The sequence below is a fragment of the Electrophorus electricus genome, chromosome 7, assembly GCF_041902795.1.
Source record: "Electrophorus electricus isolate QZ-2024a chromosome 7, ASM4190279v1, whole genome shotgun sequence".
Classification (NCBI taxonomy): domain Eukaryota; kingdom Metazoa; phylum Chordata; class Actinopteri; order Gymnotiformes; family Gymnotidae; genus Electrophorus; species Electrophorus electricus.
This window is the reverse complement of record NC_137503.1, coordinates 31,110,001-31,128,402: the sequence shown is the minus strand read 5'-3', so window position 1 is coordinate 31,128,402 and position 18,402 is coordinate 31,110,001. Positions and strand designations below refer to the sequence as shown.

The following is an 18,402-nucleotide window of genomic DNA, read 5'->3' as shown; positions in this document are numbered from 1 at the left end:
TTATGTATGTGCAGCCTTGATTTACTGGAAATTATGCATTCAAATTGGAATTTGATTAACTATTTGATGGTTATTTGGCTGATCTTATGTGGATTTTGCAATCGGCCATGGAATTAAACAGTACGCAAAGTATTCTAGCCTACGCTATAATAAAGTGTCTTTACCTATGAATTAATTTCAGCGTGCTACCCCAGGAAGTTCACTGACAACACTTGTCCCCGCCCCTTTTTCTGGGGGTTCAGAGGAATTGCAGTAGTTGTCAACATAAGCGCCTTTCACAACGAGGAAAACGGATTTTTCTCGAAAAAGTCGCCTGCTTGAACGCGTTTTCTCATGCCTGACAGCGCGGTAGCCGACAGTTGCGTACACTGTCCTCTAGGGGCGCCATACGTTTACTCTCCTACTGTCAATCTTCTCTCTGGCTGGATTTGCCCCGTCTGCGTCAGTGACGGGCGGCGTTTTCGCCTAGGTAAAGATACGCAATCGCAGTTTCCAGTTCTACTACAGCTTCGAGTATGTCTTTGTGCACAAAGGCTTGTATGAGCGGACGGTAAGATCTAAAAATATCACCCTTGTATTTCTAACGGGGAGACATTGAATGTTGTTAGCGGGTTACAATTTGAACCTCATCATGTCGAATCAGCGATTATTGTAAAATGTAACCTAAGATAGGTTCTCCCCTCCACTGAAGGGAGAAGCCCTGGTTGCAAGGTTAATTGCTACTCGACCAGTTAAGCATACGTGAGTTATCTCGTTATTAAGTATTTAATCATCTAATCGGCGTATAATGTGCTAACGTAACTAGCTAGGATAAGAAAACAACTCGAAATAGCCTAGTTTGTGCGCACAGGATAGCGAACTAGTATTCTTTTCTAAGTTAGAATGTTTAATTCTATTATGTATTATATATAATTATATTATATTAGAATATTAGTTATCGAAAGGGATATTGCTTGATTTCTCGTCGTCCAAGCATTGGCCCACTGTTTTATTAAAAAAAAAAGCGACGCTTCCAAAAATATTGTTCTTACGGTTAGTATATATCACAGCGTTCGTTTAATAAAAAGGTGTTTCTTTCCTACTATTTACCCATGGGGTGCATTCTGCAGTTGGATCTGCAGTTATATCTTATCTAAGGTCTTCGTTGCTGAATCGCATGATGTACAAGCTCCTCATTCGCAGAAAGCTGGAATGAGGAACGAGGAAGCTTTACGGTTATTTCCTAGCAAGCCTGCGTGTTCCAGGTGTACCTGCGATTGCACCTGTTAGGCGTGACCCCGGATGATCCGCAGGACACTGACCGCTCACCTGTGTGCTGTTGCCAGAGCTACCAGGAATACACCCGAGATGGCCAGACCGAGCTCGAGTAAGACATGGGTTTTTGCATGCAGTTTCAAAACGTTTCACATTTGCACATTTTCTTCATGATCTTTGCATGCGTGGGTTTACGGCAGGTTTGGCCCATTTTCGGGAGGAGTTTGCCAAGGCCAAGCACATCGCGATAATCACAGGGGCTGGAGTCAGCGCAGAGAGCGGTGTCCCAACGTTCAGAGGGGCTGGGGGATACTGGAGGACGTGGCAGGCTCAGGTTCCACACACGCACATGTTTCACAGTAGAACAATGGGTCTTATGTAGCAGACGTTTCACGGTAATGCCACAGTAACCCAGTCATCCTACATCAGCTTTGGTCTTTTATGCCTGTACGACTTCATCCATGTCAACAGGGTAGGAGCTGATGCCGGATCAGGATTCTCACTCTAATGTGATTAGTAAATGTGGACTTCTTCCAAGTATCTGTATCTCATTTAATGTGATTGTAATAGCTTCTGTCTATTGTATATCTTATCATAAACAAACTGGTCTTGCAGGATTTGGCCACTCCTGGTGCATTCTCCCGAGACCCGTCCCTGGTGTGGGAGTTTTATCACTACAGACGTGAGGTACCCTCAACTACCTACTATTGCCTGCATGCAATGCATAGTGATATGCACAGTAATGCATAGCAACAATGCACACATTTATTTGTTGTGAAATAGTATGTCAACAATTTTAATTTCTGTCTGCATTTTAAATGTGTGTGTGCGCAGGTAATGAGTAGTAAGGAGCCCAACCCAGCCCATTTGGCTATCGCTGAGTGTGAGGCTCGTCTCGGCCAGCAGGGGCGCTCTGTAGTCGTTATCACCCAGAACATCGACGAGCTGCACCGTCGAGCCGGCTCCAAACACGTGCTGGAGATCCACGGTAAGGCTCAGCAACTTCATGCTGCCAGATGGGCTTGGCTGTGATTGGTCAGTTACTGATTCCAAACACTGTGATCTTGCGGTGCCTCTCTTGCTCTGTGCAGTATCATTTTGAATATCGGTGCAAAGGCCAATGCTAAAGGAGTACATTTCTAATTTCTAATATTAGCGTCCTAACCTACCTGTGTTGTAGGTTGCATTAGTGTCTTGGGAAATATCAACTCAACCCCTCTAAACTTGCCAAAATCCCATAATTAGCAATAGATTTGGCAGGAGATCAGTTTGTATTTACTGTTTGCATGGTAGAATATTGTGTCCTGGTTCCACATAACCATTAATGCTGGTCTATGTTGGAGCTTTATAAAGTGCTCCAGCAGTAACGTGCTGTCTCGACCGCTCTCCTTCTAGGTAGTCTGTTTAAAACACGCTGCATGAGCTGTGGTGAAGTCAAGGAAAACTACAAGAGCCCTGTCTGCCCTGCACTGAAGGGAAAGGGGTGAAAACACACACACACACACACACACACACACACACACATACACACACACACACACACACACACACACACACACACACACACACAGTGTCTCTGTATGTATTTATTTTTTTTCTTGCTTCCTTAGTGCCCCTGACCCCAATGCCAAGGAGGCCAGAATACCAGTGGAGGATCTGCCTAGGTACACATGTGTAAGAAATGGTGCGAGAGAGAGGTGGTCTTGCTGTATGCATCTGTGTGGACACTACTGGCACGCAGGCATTGGTCAGAATAGAGTGGAAGCAGCTGGAATATGGGTCAGGGTTTCTTCATGTCCACCTTCTGGTGTGGCTAGTCCAGATTTTTGATATGTTCCAGCTCCTCATACACATGAAGCAAATAATCAGAGGGCAGCAATGCTCTTTTTTTGCATAAGATCGATGTAACAGAAACCTGGTCTGGGTTGGGATCTTGCTAGGGATCGCCAGTGATGTGACTGGGAACTTGTTTTAGAGGATTTAATGGGAAGCATCAGCTGCTTCTCCACTAGGGGGCAGCAGGAACTTGTAAATGTGACGGTCTGCAGAAGGAGTACTAAACTGCACCCCGTACGGCAATGTTTAAAAATATTGGTTCCACCCATGTGCCACACCACCACACTAAAGGTTCCATATTTTATACCATTTTTTAATACTATTTTTAAAGAGAAAAGATTATTATTAAGCCATGTGTCTATGTGCAGCCTTCACCAGTTTCAGGGATCGGCAGCATGCATTTCATTATAGCAGGACACAGTGTCCGAGGGGTTTTGGGTCAAACCTGCAGAGAGGCACCTCATTTTGCTAATTAGGATTCTTTCTTTGTTAAAGGTGTGTGAGTGAAAACGGGGGCACTGCAGGTTTGCAGACATTAGGCCCCCAGCGCAATATCTTAGCTCTCCAGAATAGGACGTTGTCTATTTTATTCTACTCTATTCTATTTATTGTGTTTGTGTGTGTGTGTGTGTGTGTGTGTGTGTGCATGCGTGCGTGCAGATGTGATAGGCAGGGCTGTCATGGTCTTCTGCGGCCACACGTGGTGTGGTTTGGAGAGACACTGGATGCTGATATTCTGACCAGCGTGGAACAGGAGCTGGAGAGATGTGACCTCTGCTTAGTGGTGGGTGTGCGCATGGGTGTCTCTTAGCGTCTTTACTCTCACTGAGCTTCATGGACGTGTTCAGTAAAATGACCCTCGTAAACTACACATTTGGTTTGTCTTCTAGAGCCAGGCAACAGTCAATGAATCAATCTATCCATCTCTCTCTCTCTCTCTCTCTCTATACATACACACACACACACACACACACACACACACACACACACACACACACACACACACATACACACACACACATATATATATATATATATATATATATATATATATATATATATATATATATAACACACACACACACACATTTTGTTCTAATGAATTTGTGACATGTCATTTTTTAATTACAGTCAAAAAAAATGTAGGTCTGTGCAAGAAATATGCAGTGAGCATTACGCAATATTAGTAAATATAGTTTGGCACCGGATATGAAGTTCCATGCTTCATATTCATAATCAAGTTAGTTTCATTATTTTGGGTCTTTGGGAGCCTCACCTATGCTTAACGGTAATGACTGTGTAATTAGCCTTCCTGCGCAATTGAATCTAGACTGTTTGTCAGCAAGATGTGTGCCGAGCCTCCCTGGAGAAACTCTTGCTTGAGCAGACGGGGTAGTGGCATGTTCCTTTTGGTGTTCAGACCGGGCATATCACATGATAAATATCGCATGTTGCACAAGCGATCGATTTCCAGCTCTGACAGTCCATTGACTGGGTTAGGGTGAAGTTCTGTATGGCAATGAGTATCTAAAGGGAAATTCAAAGCCCAGTGAATGCAGAGTATTTCACAGACCTACTAGTAGTTTGCTGTTAATAAATCTGTGCTGTTAATTCACCACCCTGGACTGTGGCCAAGCCATCCGGAGCATTTTTTAACCTCGTAAACTCGAACAAAATAGCAGGCTTCAAACGAAAGGTAAGGTGGACTGAGGAAGCCCACAGTAACACTTGGGGCAGACAGCTTAAACTTTAGTGGGGTAGAACTGGGGATGCTGGTGTCCCATTACCAGGAAAACATGCATCCTGCATCGTTATGCACGCGTGTGTGGTCATTGTCTCCAGGTCGGCACCTCCTCCATAGTTTACCCAGCGGCCATGTTTGCGCCCCAGGTGGCAGCTCGAGGAGTGTGTGTGGCGGAATTTAACATGGAGAGCACACCTGCCACGCAGAGGTTTATGTGAGTCATGACACACACGCACCCACCTCTGACCACCTGCACATTATTGGTGTCTCTCTCACGTACCACTGTGTGAGGGGCCCTGGAGTCACCCGTTTCTCCCTCTGCGACATCAAAAACCTCCTACCACCTCCTCATGTGACAGGCATATGCTATATCAGTGCATGATTATCAACTGCTGAGAACCAGTAGCGCTCCTACACTGCACTACTTGAATTGATGAGCTGTTGGATTGCCCCTAAACACCACCCTCTCTCCACCAGGTATCACTTTGAGGGTCCGTGTGGCAGGACGCTGCCCCCTGCTCTGGCACGTCACCAGAGCGAGGTCATCTGAGGAGCACTCCGTCCCCCTGCACTGCGCTTTAGAACACAGGGTGCACATCCACGCTCTGGTGTTGCTAGTTTAGAACACAGGGTGCACGTCCATGCTCTGGTGATGCTAGTTTAGAACAGAGGGTGCACGTCCATGCTCTGGTGATGCTTGGGTTCTTTTAAATGCTGTCCTGCTGTTCCGATTGACACCAGGGTGAGGAGGATGGATTTGGGCAAAAATAAAGTTGTCCACACACCTTGAAGGCTGTGCCATTTTCACCGTGTCCAAACGACGTTGGTGTGTGTGGTTGAGGGATTGCCATAGAGTGGAAAGTGTGTGTGTGTGTATAAAAGAGAGCGTTTAACATGGCTTGGGTCTGTGTGTTCCTTGTGGCAGGGGGTCACCTTGATTGTGTCTAGTCTGAAGCCAGATTCTATTGTCCAGCTGAAAACTAACCTCCCAACCCCCAGCATGGTGAACTGTCACATTTTATAGAGAGACACAGGAGAAAAGCACTATTGTGTTTGACACTTCCCAATATGAGTAGAACCCTCACCTGCGTACACTAACCATACACATAGCATAAACCCTCTAACATATAAACTAATTCTGTATTGAAAGTTTGTAGCGGTGTATGTAGGACAGGTATGGGGAAAATATACATTGTATATGAAAATTAATTAAAAGTATAGGTTAATAGCTGACATTAACAAGCCATAATATTATTGGTATTAAGAGTGTGTTAAACGTGCCTGAAATATTACTTGGCTGGGTGAACAAAATTCTTATTTGTTTATATAAATTCAAATGATATTGGCTCATGTATTTAAAGGAGGCTTTACTGATCAGTAAGAGCTGCAGTATGTGATTGAAAAAGGACGTATAGCTGTGTGTCTGGTCTCCTGTTGAGAGTGTGGCTCATTAGCTTCTCGAGCAATGAGAGAGGTGTTTCAGATACAACAGTCTGCTCCAAAAATAACACACACCATTTCCTGTCCATTAAACCATGATTTCACACCAGTCTGAGCTTAAAGGTGAACACACGCACACATGATGTGAATCTCCTCAGACACACAAAGGCCTAAATCCTTTGAGATACACCACCAGTCCTACACACGCGCATGCCCGCACTCCCATTAAATGTCGATTTCACACCAATCTGAGCACCAACACAGCCTGAGCATGCAGTGGAATTAGTGGAGGGGTGAGGTAAGGGATGGGGCGGGGCATGGGGGAACCACATGATGGAGATGGTTCCTCCTGCTGCATTCACAAAAAACACTTTGTCACCCTGTCTGTACACAAGAGGACAATTGAAAAAGTAGGTCGTAGTGTTTGGCTCTCTCCACGGACGTTTCATTAAAGTGCATCAGCATTCTCATCAGTTAAGCCAAATGAACACCTCAAGCAGTTTCTTTTCTACATGAATAGTTTGTGTGATGTGAAAAGATAAAAATAAATAAATAAATCCCCCTATTATTGCCCAAAAATGTCTAATGAAAAGCCCAAAGGCGGCTGGGGCCATGCTAACATTAAACGGTACCGCAGATCTTTTGAAGTCTGTCTGAAAAGGCTAAATATCCATACATTTGCAGCTGTTTCTCCTTTACAGCTCTGGTAAGGCTAAGAGTCATGACCCCCAGAGAACCCAAGAGGCATTCTGAGACCATCTTACTTTTTCCATGTCCTGGATTTACAGCTGTGACTTATTAGCATTAGCACACTCATTCAAAAAAATAAAAATAAAAAATGACACTCAGAGACTGGCATGGCAGTGCCTAATGCAAGCCTCTTTCATATGAACATGTGTACCTCGTATTATATGGGCTGTATATATAGAAATGTTTCACTCACTCGTGTGTGTGTGTCTGCCTCTCCGAGCTCTCTGTACAGATTAAGAGATTTATAAATAGAGAGGAAGCTTTGCTAAGAGACTGAGATCTCAGAGCCATGCAGGGATTATTGCATCCCTTTGGTTTCAACCCAAAACCCCAATCTAATTGAAATGCACACACCTTTGCACATATAGAGACCTTTCTGTTCACACTCTAAACAATTCTCAACTTATCCATTGTAGTGAGTACTCAGAGGAGATACACACACACACACACACACACACACACACACACACACACACACAAACCACCTTCCCCGTGTTCTGCTCTGTTCTTGTCTGGTGGAGATGGGGCCTGCAGGTGTGTTTCTCTGCCAGGGCCACAAACCTTCATTTAGGCTAGCAGCTAACATGTAGCCAATTATGCTAATACCCCTCATCGGAATGCAAGCAGTGCCACATAAACCCTCCCAAAAGTGTCAACGACGGCGCCGACTGCCAGTGCTGGTGCCAAGGACTGGACGTATGGTACCGTTCCTGTAGGAGAACAGTGTGGTCACTGCCGTGGTATAAACCACAGCAGTGCTGGGTGTCAGAACATCAACAGGAGAATGATTGAAACTCCTTTAAATGAGTGTCTGAAGGGGGCGGATCGTCTTCCACACAGTCCTCCAGACCTGTTCATTCCCCCCACACTAGACACTTGTATTCCCAAATCCCAGAGCAGACAAGTTGTTGCTTGCCCACTTAGAAAACCAAACGATCTCAAAAGCAAATTAATCTCCGATCCTGTAGGGAATACGCCCCACCCTATTATTGACCATACTTGTGATTTAGCTTGATATTACCATGTCTAAATTAGTTTACTCCATCTGATTAGTTCCACTGTGTTTAGAAAGAAAAGTAAATAAGAGGGCTGTTTGTTTTAGAGGCGACCTGGTCACTGTCTAGACACCCAGGCTGCGGAGAGCCACAACGATGAAGACCAAAGATCTCCAAAGCCACAGCTAAACAAGACCATCTGACAGGCAAACAGCCCTGTTCTCCAACAGAACAGACTCCCAGTGTAATGTGGAAATCACAGATAACCTACTCACTGGTTATTGTAACGACTGGCAGTCATTTAGGAAGCATGTGCAAGCTCTGTTGAGACATCCAAGCATCCACAATGGCTAGCATGAACAAGAAATGAGGTCAGGAAACAGGCATCTTAATCAATATCTTAATCAATCGATAGCAGAAAAGAGTATTAGGGGAAACATTTCAGCAATCCACATGTATACTTTATTATTGGCAAGACCTTACAGAGTTTATCAGGCTGAAAGTAAGCATTTGTCGGTGACTCACTGAATCCGTGAATGTGCCGCAGGTGTGGCCAGGTGAACTGTGGGTAGTTGTGCAGGTGAGGGACATCTGGCCAACCTGCAGCATAGACTGCAGGAGTCACTGCAATATGGAGGTTCCCCCAGAAAACCCGGAGTGGAGTCTTGCGATATCGAGACCGCCGTGACACTTGTTTGGATGTGGTAGTTATGCCTGTACAGATTTCCGGTTAGGAGCGATGACTGAAATATGGCTATGCAAGATATGCATTTGCCAATGTCAACAGGATTCAAACCCTATTCTCGGACAGATACGCTTTTTAGTCAAGTGAGAGTAGGCTATCTCTAATTTGAGTTGCTACTGACTACTGCTAAGTGGCATGGAGGATAGATCAGAGATTAGCCTAAGGCTTGTTAATGCTGCATTAACTGCCACACACGAAGCAAGCACACTAACCTGCCTCTAAATGTACTGCTAGTAATACAATGCTGTCCATATAAGATTTTGCTCATCCTGTTCACGTTTGTAGTGAATTGTCTGCATGGTGTGGCTGTGTGCGTGCGTGCGTGCGTTTTACTCGGGTGATGAGAGGACGCTAATGGTCTATGTTAAAGAGCTGAAAAGTCTGAAGGGAATTAAGATAAAAAAGCTAAAGCTAGTTGCTTCGTCTATTGCTCAGTTTAAGCCGCTCTTCAGAGACCCATTTAGAAGAGAACAACTTTTTGTGTGTGTGTGCGCGCGTGTGTGCGCACATGCATACTTTCCTAAAGTGGAGAATTATTAGTCTCTTATGTGTGCAGTGTGAATCAGTGCACTCCTGCACAGGGCTACGAGTGTGTTATCGCACAAATCAACTCTGAAGGTCCAGAGCTGCCCCCCAGTGCAGCTACATCCTGTACCCACATACATAAACTAATCAGGACACATTTCCAAAAACATTACAGCAATAAGATCATCATGACTATAGGAGAGAGTTCACAGTAATAGGCTCAGTCATCTTGTAATAATAACTACGTTATGGTGCTGTTGGAAATGTGTGCTAAATGGTTTGTTTTTTGATTTGCAGCAGTGATGATTTTGCAATCATACTTAGTTAATGATATATCTGAAAGTGCCATGAGAGTTGTGCAATAAATGAGGTCTGTGAGGAAGAGCGTGCCTGATATTCCTCCGACAATAGCTATGTTCCCCACTGCCGCTGATGTCCGTTTTGCAAAGTGGCTCCTTCTCAATCTCCTCCATCTTTTCAAGCAAAGCGCCAAGAGCCCCAACTTTCATGTTTGTAAACAGGCCAGTGTAGAAATAATTAGAAAGTATCTAATTCAGTTACTACTAAGTCTGAAAAAAACCCCAAAAACTAACTAATAATTTGTTTCTTTCTTTGCAAAATTGTCTCCAGGTTGTAAAATTCCCAGTGGGCAATACTGGAACAGGCCTAAAATCTTACACAGACAATAATGGTCTGTCAGTTGTAAATTTGGCTCTTTGGTTAGAATATTGTGTATTTGTTCAATGTGTGTGTGTGCGTGCGTGCGTGCATACGTGCGTGCGGCCATGTGTGTGTGCGCACACGTGTGCATATGTATGTGTGCATGTGCAGGTGTAGGGTTGTGTCTTTTTAGTAAAGGGCAGGAGTTGCGTGACTCATTCCAGAAATGGACAGTCTCACCCAGCTTCAGATCAGGACATGACGCATGTCTGGAGCCGAGGAATTTGAAAGAATAAAAAGAAAGTTGGCCAGGTTAGCTGACACTGACATTTCTGGTAAGTGTTTGCCTGGGCATGCATGTGTTATCATTTACTTGTGATTTCCCTGTGATACTCATGTTAAAAATGTGTGTGTGTGTGTGTGGGGGGGGGGGGGGGTGGAGACACTGCTCAGTATAAACCATGTGTTTCTGTTTACCTTCTCTCTCTCTCTTTCTCTCTGCAATCTGCTTCTCCTGACATCCCACTCAGGTTCCAGTGCTGTCTTTGTGTGTTTGTATGTGGATGCGTGTACGTGTGCATACGTGTACCCATGTGCCTGTATTCGTGATGGAGAGCACAGCCTACCTCACATAAGATGTAATTGAAAGGGTGTGGGGAGCTTCCTGTCTCTGTTACTATGGAAACACCACCCCCATCTGCCAACCAGGAGGAGGGACAGAGGCTCCAAAATGCAAGATGTCATCTTGCGTAAGTGAGGATTTGTGGGTATGTGTGTTTGTGAGTCTTAACAAATGTGTGAGTGTGCGACTCCTTGTGAATAGTTACTATCCAAATATAATGCAGGGAGACTGGTGCTTGTAAAGCTGTCTGTTCTTATTACTATGCTGTCTCTCACACACACACTGTGGAGCTCCTCTTTTTGAGGAAGCATTGTGAGGTGATCACCTGACTGACTCCTATTCTCGGAGTTCTTCTACTTGGTGAAGACATAAAAGTAAAAGAAAACAATTTGTATATGAGAAAGAGGGACATAGAGAGAATAAAATGGAGAGCATGTTTGCAAAGGTAATTACATTTACCTGACACTTTTATCCAAAAAAACCTTACAGTTATGACTGAGTACAACTTGAGCAATTGAGGTTTAAGGGTCTTGCTCAGGGACCCAACTGTGGCAAGTTGGCAGTGTTGGGGCTTGAACCAGCAACCATCTGATTATAAGTCAAGTACCTTAACCCCTGAGTCTCCCTGCAAGTACCTTAACCACTGAGCTACCACTAAAAAGGAAAGCTCTCTTTTACTCTGTAGTTGCTTTTATTGTTTGGAAAGTGTGTGTGTCATTATTAAGCTGCCTGTTCTTACACTCAAGACATGGAAAAGTATATTCTTCAAGGTAAAGATGTTTAGAACCCTAAAAAGAAAGATATGGATGCATGTAGTGTGCATGTAGTTTGCTTCCATGAGCAATGTTGCAACAGATCAAGCAAGCTAAAAGCTAAAAGCTAAATCTGGAGATTTATCCACCAGTCACAGTGAGAGAACTGCAGGTGTCTGTTGCAGTTTGGGGGTTTGCAGGTCCCCCAGACTACAAGATGCCATGTCTATACCTAAGGCATTGTTGCAGAAGCCTCTGCTCTAATCACATCACAAGCAGAGTTCAAACTTCGACTGACACTGGTTCTATGGGAAGCTGAGATACGAAAAGGAGCTTTCAGGCTTGCTAACCACACAGCCTTTTCAAGGGCCATCCTAGTTGTCTGATCTAAATGCCACGGACAGCCTGTGGGGTGAGCTGAAGAAGAGATGCCACCTCGTTATAGCAATATGGGAATTTGCGCACTGATGTCTTGGCAATGGGAGAATGCTTCGTGCAGTGGAGCAACTGTGACATGCTTTTGGGGAAAAAAATCAGCGTAAAAGATTTTCCTCTAAGCAATGGCATCAGAATATGATTATAGTTTTTTTTCACTGTGCCTACATGATAGAAAATTGATAAGCAATTGTAATTTAAAAGCTTAGTAATAACAATTTAAAACTTTATAATTTAGGCCTAGGAACAACAACACTATAGTCTATTATAACTATCTTTTTGAAGTCCATTTGCGATCGTGGACATTGAGGGTAACACGAGGGATATAGATGTTATTTTTTATGAAAATATTAAGAATAAATCATGCTTTTTCACATGGATGATATGTCTATGGTTATTTTGTAATGCGAAGTCTTTGACTTGTGTTTGAAGACTTAATGGGTCTGGGTATATTTCAGTGCACTTGTGACTTATTGCTCTAGTGCAGAATAAGAAATGGGATTTCAATCGCCCCCTTGGCGGACCAATTAACATTAGTCTAATGAATGCGCGAGAAACTTATCATTAATAGTATGGTACGCGCGCCTCCTGAACCTTATTGTACCAATGTAAAAATCCACTTAGACGCTCGGTGGTAATCAATTTAGTGACAGATGTGCGAGAATAATAGATGAATGCGATCAGTAATCCGAAACACCTGCTCCTCACCGGATTGGTAACGGAGCGCCGCTCGGGCTCAAACGGTGCTCAAAACAAAGGCTCGAGCTGGAATTAAAGCGCTTAATTAAAAGGCCACTGATGCGATGCCTCTCATCAGGACCGACTTCTATTTATAACACCGTACAGCATCCCGTCAGCGCGGCGGGGAAATTCTCCCGGGTTATTTCTGTCCCATTCATCTCACATCTCGTGCCATGAGCTCACATCAAAAATCAAAACCGCACTTGCCCCAGTTATCGTCTCACAAACCAGCCTATAAGTGTTATTAAGGCTGGGGGAATGTTCTTCATCCGTAGAGGATAGCTGTTTCGCTAACCCATGCATCTGCCACAACTGATGTGATGCTTCTTTTGGCGGGGTAGGGGGCTATGGAAGGGGGCGGGGCAGTGGAGAACCGAGAGACGTGCCTTGCTTCCCAAGCTGACGCTGCGCAGGCGTGATTCGATCTGAGCGCGATCTGAGATGCGGTGGTAGGATGCAGAGAGGGGAGTCCCGGCTACGCACTGTCGATGTTAACCTCCTTCTGGGGCCGAACAAACTGCAGGCGCTACGGGCGGCCGAGTCCACGGAGACCGCCGCGCGGAGGGAGGGGTGCGAGAGGAAAGCGGAGGCGGGTGTTTCTTGCGCGTGCTGCGTTCCCTATTTCACTCTCTCCGCCAGCACACCAGACAGCAGTCACCAACCTGTGGATGGTGGCGCGCGTGTAGAGGATTAAACACTAGCGAGCTGGTGCAAACGGCTTCAAGTCATTTACAGCTGCAACGCGCGCGCTCTGTGGAGGGCAGGACGGTGTTTCATCCATGTCAACAGAAACGCGGGACGCGAGGTGTTCGTGAGGAGTCGGAGTCGCGCCGGGTCCGAATGTATGAATGGCCCCGGTATGGAGGAAGTTCCGTTTCCCAGAGTCCAAACACGGCGGACAAAAACTCGCTGCCTTACCGGCACACCGTTCGCGCGCATGCCCTGCGAGGATGAATTCGACTGCAAGGAGCTCGAGAGTCTTTTCCAGAAGTATAATCTGAAACTCGAGCAGACAGCGACGCTCAAAGCGCTGGCCGTCCTCATCCTCGCCGCGTCAACGCTGGCGCTGGTTGAGCTGCTGTCCGCCGGTTCGCGTTTCACCGTCTCCAAGGGCTCGCACCCGGTGCACTGCGTCATTTTCACTTCACTCTTCATCGTCACCAACGTCAAATATTTACAGGTGACGCAGCTGCAGCAAATAGCAAGGCTCGCTCTTCTTTTCAGTTTTACCTTTGCCCTGCTCTGTTGTCCATTCCCTCTCGCAATTGGTCCCGGAGCGCAGCACAGCGCGCATAGCGCGCAAGGGCCTTATGAAACGGCTACGGCACCTGAGCAAGGTGTGTGGCAGCTAATGCTCGTGACGTTCGTTGCTTACTCCCTCCTCCCGGTGCGGACACTTCTGGCCGTGTTGTTCGGCATCTTGGTGGCTGCATCTCATTTCATTGTCACTGCAACATCCGTGACAGCCCACAGGCCACGGGTATGGACTCCGGTAAGCTCTGTCAATTTTTTTTTTTTTTTTACATTTAGTAAGATAGAATTGCAAATGTTTATGCATATATGTGGTTGTAGAGAATTGTTTGGTCGATAACTCATACGCCCCAGTGTTGATTATATCCCGCGCCTACGCTGCACGTGCATTATGAGAGTGGAGGGAGGGACGAGAAAAGCACCGGACGGGCTGTACCGCTTCAAACGCGAGTGCACAAACCTGGCTGACGTCCCCTCCAGCGGCTCGAGGAAGATACATTGACCCTAAAAGTCACGGAAATGTCAGTCGTTAGAAGACCTTTAATGCTCATTAAAAGTGTGTCGTGTTTAAAATGATCGAAATGAATGTTTTAGGCTTTAAAATACTGGATCGCGTGTGTGAGGACGCGCTCTCGGTACTCTATTCCGTCCACTAGTGGAGCTTAACAGGGAATTCTCACTGAGCGTAATTCGAAACCACATAACCCAACGCCTTGTCACTCTCTGTCTACACGCTCCACTCTGAAAGCAACTTTTTATTCAAATTCAAATCGATGGTTCTAAAAAAAAAAAAAAAGGGGCAGATGTGCTCCGTGGAACTTTGGGAGCGTGGCCATGGTCATCACATGGCTATCACAAGTCATTTGCTTTGTTACTACATGCGAGCCCTGGGGTCCGCTTCTGCTTCATTTGATCTAAACCTTACATTTCACACTCTCTTCGCTACGAATTTAAGATAGATTGTAGACATGTGAACCTCGGAAGCACTCAAAGATTAATCAGAATTGCACCCCAACTATTCTAACGAGATTTTAGTTTTAATTTTTTTTTAATACACATATCTGACACGCTTAATGATACTGAATATTACCTTCTTAAAATACGGCTTAAGTATAATACTCACTACTAGCCTACTTTTAATGCGTTTAATGAATTATGTAAAATCATTTTCATGTTTTATATAGGAATGAATATGAAATAAAACGTCCCCGTAAAACAAATAAAATGAAAGAATGTAAAATGTAAAACACGAATAAAACGTCAGAGGGACATTTTTGAGATATGCGCCATTATAACGGACTTTTCTGAGAACAAGCTGTACCTTTGCGTTCTCGTAATAAATCATTTACTAATTTACAGTGAAGTGACGAGTTATTCGTTGTGACTCACAGTGGTCTTTCATAAATGTAATGTTGTTTGCTAAATAGAAACCACAGAAACAGAAGTTCACTCTGAATATACCAGTAGCTAATGTTCGCTACGATCATACTAAATACTGTAGAACTAAAGCAGCCTACCTCCAGAGGGCTCTGTTTACTTAAAGCCCTATGTTTGCAAGTTTAGCAGTGAGACACTTTATTAGAACTATCATTCTTTACTTCAGTTAACATCTGATTTTTTTTCCAGAATGTTTTTGGTTTATTAATGTTTAATAATATACATTATTATTAATGTTTAATACTTAATATGGTTATTTTAACATGAACATATTTGGCCTACTTAAAGTACCGTTTCAAAGTCAAGCACTAAAATTGTATGAAAAGCCTTTTATTAAACCAGTAAGCATGTGTTTGCTTTAAGAAAAGGGGTAGCATGGGAGATTGTTCTGAGAGTCTTCTTTTGCCAGTTGCCACTCTGCGTTTGTTCGACTGAGTAGTCCTGCCCTGGATCGGTTCTGTGGAGGACGGAGCTCTGTTCTGCTCATTCAGGCAGTGGACAGATGGATGGCTTAATGGTTCAATGTTTTTGAAGTTGTCATCATGCTTAAAGACGCAGTGCTGAAGGTGCTGGAGTCGCGATGCCTAGCAGGATACAGTCTATTCTGAAAACCCACACCACTCTTACTTTGTACTGTATTAATGTTTGTTTTGGTAGTGTTTTTGATTTACGGCATATACATATAAATAGACATTCAAATAAATAGGCAAATGTCTTATAATATATTGTGTGACTCAAACTTTTACACAGTCCTTAATTTTTTACCCAGAGGGCCACTTTATACTGGGCATTCCAGATTTGTTGTTGTCATGCTACTGAACCACAACACGTTATGTCGATACATCTTATGAAACTGTGGAAACACTTTCACATCGAAAATTAGTTAAAAATTAGGGGAGACCAGTGACTCCACTAGTGTCGTTAGGGCAAGTTGGTTTCCAGTTACTTCTGTTCAGTGGATAAAAGCTTCCACTCTGCTATTGGCACAAAGCACAGTCTTGATTCCCATGTGCAGAATTGACAGTCACTTTTCTGTCTCTTTCCAAGGCATCACAGTGGGTAAAGGCGTTGCCAATTCATAACTGCAGATCAATAAGTATTACCCTTTACACAATCAACCAACGGCTCCCTTTAATTTGACCTGCCAGTCCACAGACTGAGTGCTTGTGATAATGACTAGCTTGACTCTGTGTTTGCACTCTCTGAGCCACTCTCATAAGGCCTTTTACAATAGTCTTAGCCTGGGATTGGAAAAAGTAATCTGTGAATGGCTACGGATGGCACAAAGGAGGTGGTTCTTTTTATTCTCCCCAACAGAATAGAGGGCTAGGATCAAGTACAAACAGGCAAACCTCTCAATCTAATTTTAATTCAGCACTTTATCGTTATCTCAAATGAAGAGCACCTAATTACTTTTTGTCAATGTTGACACTGTAATATGTGACTTTGTTTCACTTTATGTGTTCCAGCTTTTTATCTCAGGGTAGACTGGGAAAAATTAGCCCAGTGAGCCATCTTTGTTCAAGACACTCCCTTCTGTATATTTGGAGCACTCTCTCTTTCCTTTCTCCATGTAGCCTCTTACTCACTCCTGGCTCACTCTCATTCTTTTGCCACACTCCAAATTTTCCACACACACACACACACACACACACACACACACACATACACACACACACACACACACACACACACACACTGAACAATGACATTTTCTCTATGTTTCTGTAGTTGCTGGCAAATGCAGTTTTGCTGGTTGGTGTCAACCTGTCTGGCGTGTTTGTGCGGGTCCTCACTGAGCGTGCCCAGAGGAAGGCTTTCCTACAGGCCAGGAACTGCATCCAACAACGCCTGCAACTGGAGGATGAAAATGAAAAACAGGTCTCACGTGTACTCACACACACACTCACAACACAGCTACATGTATGTAAGTGCACACACACACACACACACACACACACACACACACACACACGCACACGTAGAGAGAGAGAAACTTCTTTGAAATTCAAAAATTTAGATGTCTCATTTTCTCTCTCAAGTTAAAAAGTCATCATTTTGACAGGTAAATACTTTGCAAGATTGCTTTCATTGCCCTTGACTACCTTAAAGGTCAAGATTTATCTGCAAACACACACATACACATGTACACATGTAAATACATGCACACACACACACACACACACACACACAACCCAGCGATGGGATTGAGATCTGGAGTGCAAGGTTAGTGGGCTCACTGAATTCGCATTCTGATCATACACATACACAGCTTATATAGCCATTAGAGTGGGAACTGACCAGTACACACAGTGCATATAATATGGGAAGACAGCAGTGCATTAAACTCATAGCTTAGGTCAAATCCTTCTGCAATAGATACAGATGTATTAACGTATTTCATTCTTTTTTTTATGTTAGCAATGTCAAAGTTAATAGCATGCGCGAATTCGATTTTTTCAAATAAAAATATTTTGAAAAAACATTTTTTTTAATAAAGTTTCCCCACCAGCTACTTTGTTACCAGTAAAAATCCAAATTTGAGTTTGGTGGATTATTGTAGTCTGGTTTGTAAATCAGCTGGGACCAGGTGAGAATTGAAGAGGAGATACGATGCATGTTCTTTCCAACTCCACTAGAGATGACACTTTCTCCTTGTTCCTTAGCGACTGAAATTGGTTATAATTGTTTGCACATGACTCATCCACCTCCTACCTACCAAACTCCCCAAATAGAAGGTAACACTGCCCACTCTATACATTAACACACGCTAACAACACAAACACACACGCGCACACACGCACATGCATAGACACACTAAGGACCTTCATGAATATAAGCGAATGTGTACTCGATGCCACAATTGTATTTTGTTCTCGGGTTCAACTCATGACAGCAATCGACCCTGCGACACCAGCAGTGCTCATTAAGTGGACACTCATGAGAGTCTGGGTAGTGGTAACGTGCTCTGTTAGGAGGAAAGAGAACTATACAAGCTAAATAGAGTTTTAAAATTGTCATTGTCATGCACTGGCCATGAGAAATGGCATCTGAATGGAGTTTCAATCAGGGAACAATTACAAGCACCAGCTAACAGATGTATAATTCGTCATGTGCATGAAGTCTGCTGTGGTAGGGGTATTTTTTACATGCAACAGTTGTTGTAAAGTTGTGGTTTCAGTAATGTTCCTGTAAACACACAGCATGTAAAAGTC

At 44.0% G+C, this 18,402-nt stretch overlaps 2 protein-coding genes across 14 annotated transcripts in view; both read left to right on the top strand.

Moving 5' to 3' along the window:
* Nucleotides 1-404: 404 nt before the first annotated feature.
* Nucleotides 405-5,625, top strand: sirt5 (sirtuin 5). Of its 12 annotated transcripts, none has more exons than XM_027027920.3 (11): nt 416-550; nt 692-741; nt 1,245-1,366; nt 1,455-1,588; nt 1,870-1,941; nt 2,089-2,242; nt 2,650-2,737; nt 2,865-2,918; nt 3,751-3,874; nt 4,933-5,048; nt 5,312-5,625. In XM_027027920.3, the coding sequence occupies exons 3-11, from the start codon at nt 1,282-1,284 to the stop codon at nt 5,382-5,384; spliced, it is 900 nt and encodes a 299-aa protein (XP_026883721.2). In that variant the 5' UTR covers nt 416-550; nt 692-741; nt 1,245-1,281; the 3' UTR covers nt 5,385-5,625. The 12 variants fall into 12 exon arrangements, with proteins under 12 accessions (XP_026883722.2, XP_081573515.1, XP_026883725.2 ...); XM_081717386.1 differs by having other exon boundaries at nt 1,110-1,366; XM_027027921.3 differs by lacking the exon at nt 692-741 and having other exon boundaries at nt 405-550.
* Nucleotides 5,626-12,975: 7,350 nt separating this feature from the next.
* adcy1a (adenylate cyclase 1a) overlaps nt 12,976-18,402 on the top strand; it is a 33,785-nt gene continuing 28,358 nt past the window's right edge. For both annotated transcript variants that reach the window (XR_014124608.1, XM_035524718.2), the window contains exons 1-2: nt 12,976-13,991; nt 16,919-17,068. Coding sequence is in view for 1 of the 2 variants with exons in the window: in XM_035524718.2 (XP_035380611.1) it covers nt 13,344-13,991; nt 16,919-17,068 (798 nt within the window). In the remaining variant the exon portion in view is untranslated. The remainder of the gene's footprint in view (nt 13,992-16,918; nt 17,069-18,402) is intronic.

What these genes read in the sequence shown, in the direction of transcription:
- sirt5 (XM_027027921.3), top strand. Translation starts at nt 1,282, where the DNA reads ATGATCCGCAGGACACTGACCGCTCACCTGTGTGCTGTTGCCAGAGCT. An exon ending in GATGGCCAGACCGAGCTCGA is followed by an intron (nt 1,367 to 1,454) that starts GTAAGACATGGG and finishes GGTTTACGGCAG; the next exon opens with GTTTGGCCCATTTTCGGGAG. An exon ending in GATGTGACCTCTGCTTAGTG is followed by an intron (nt 3,875 to 4,932) that starts GTGGGTGTGCGC and finishes CATTGTCTCCAG; the next exon opens with GTCGGCACCTCCTCCATAGT.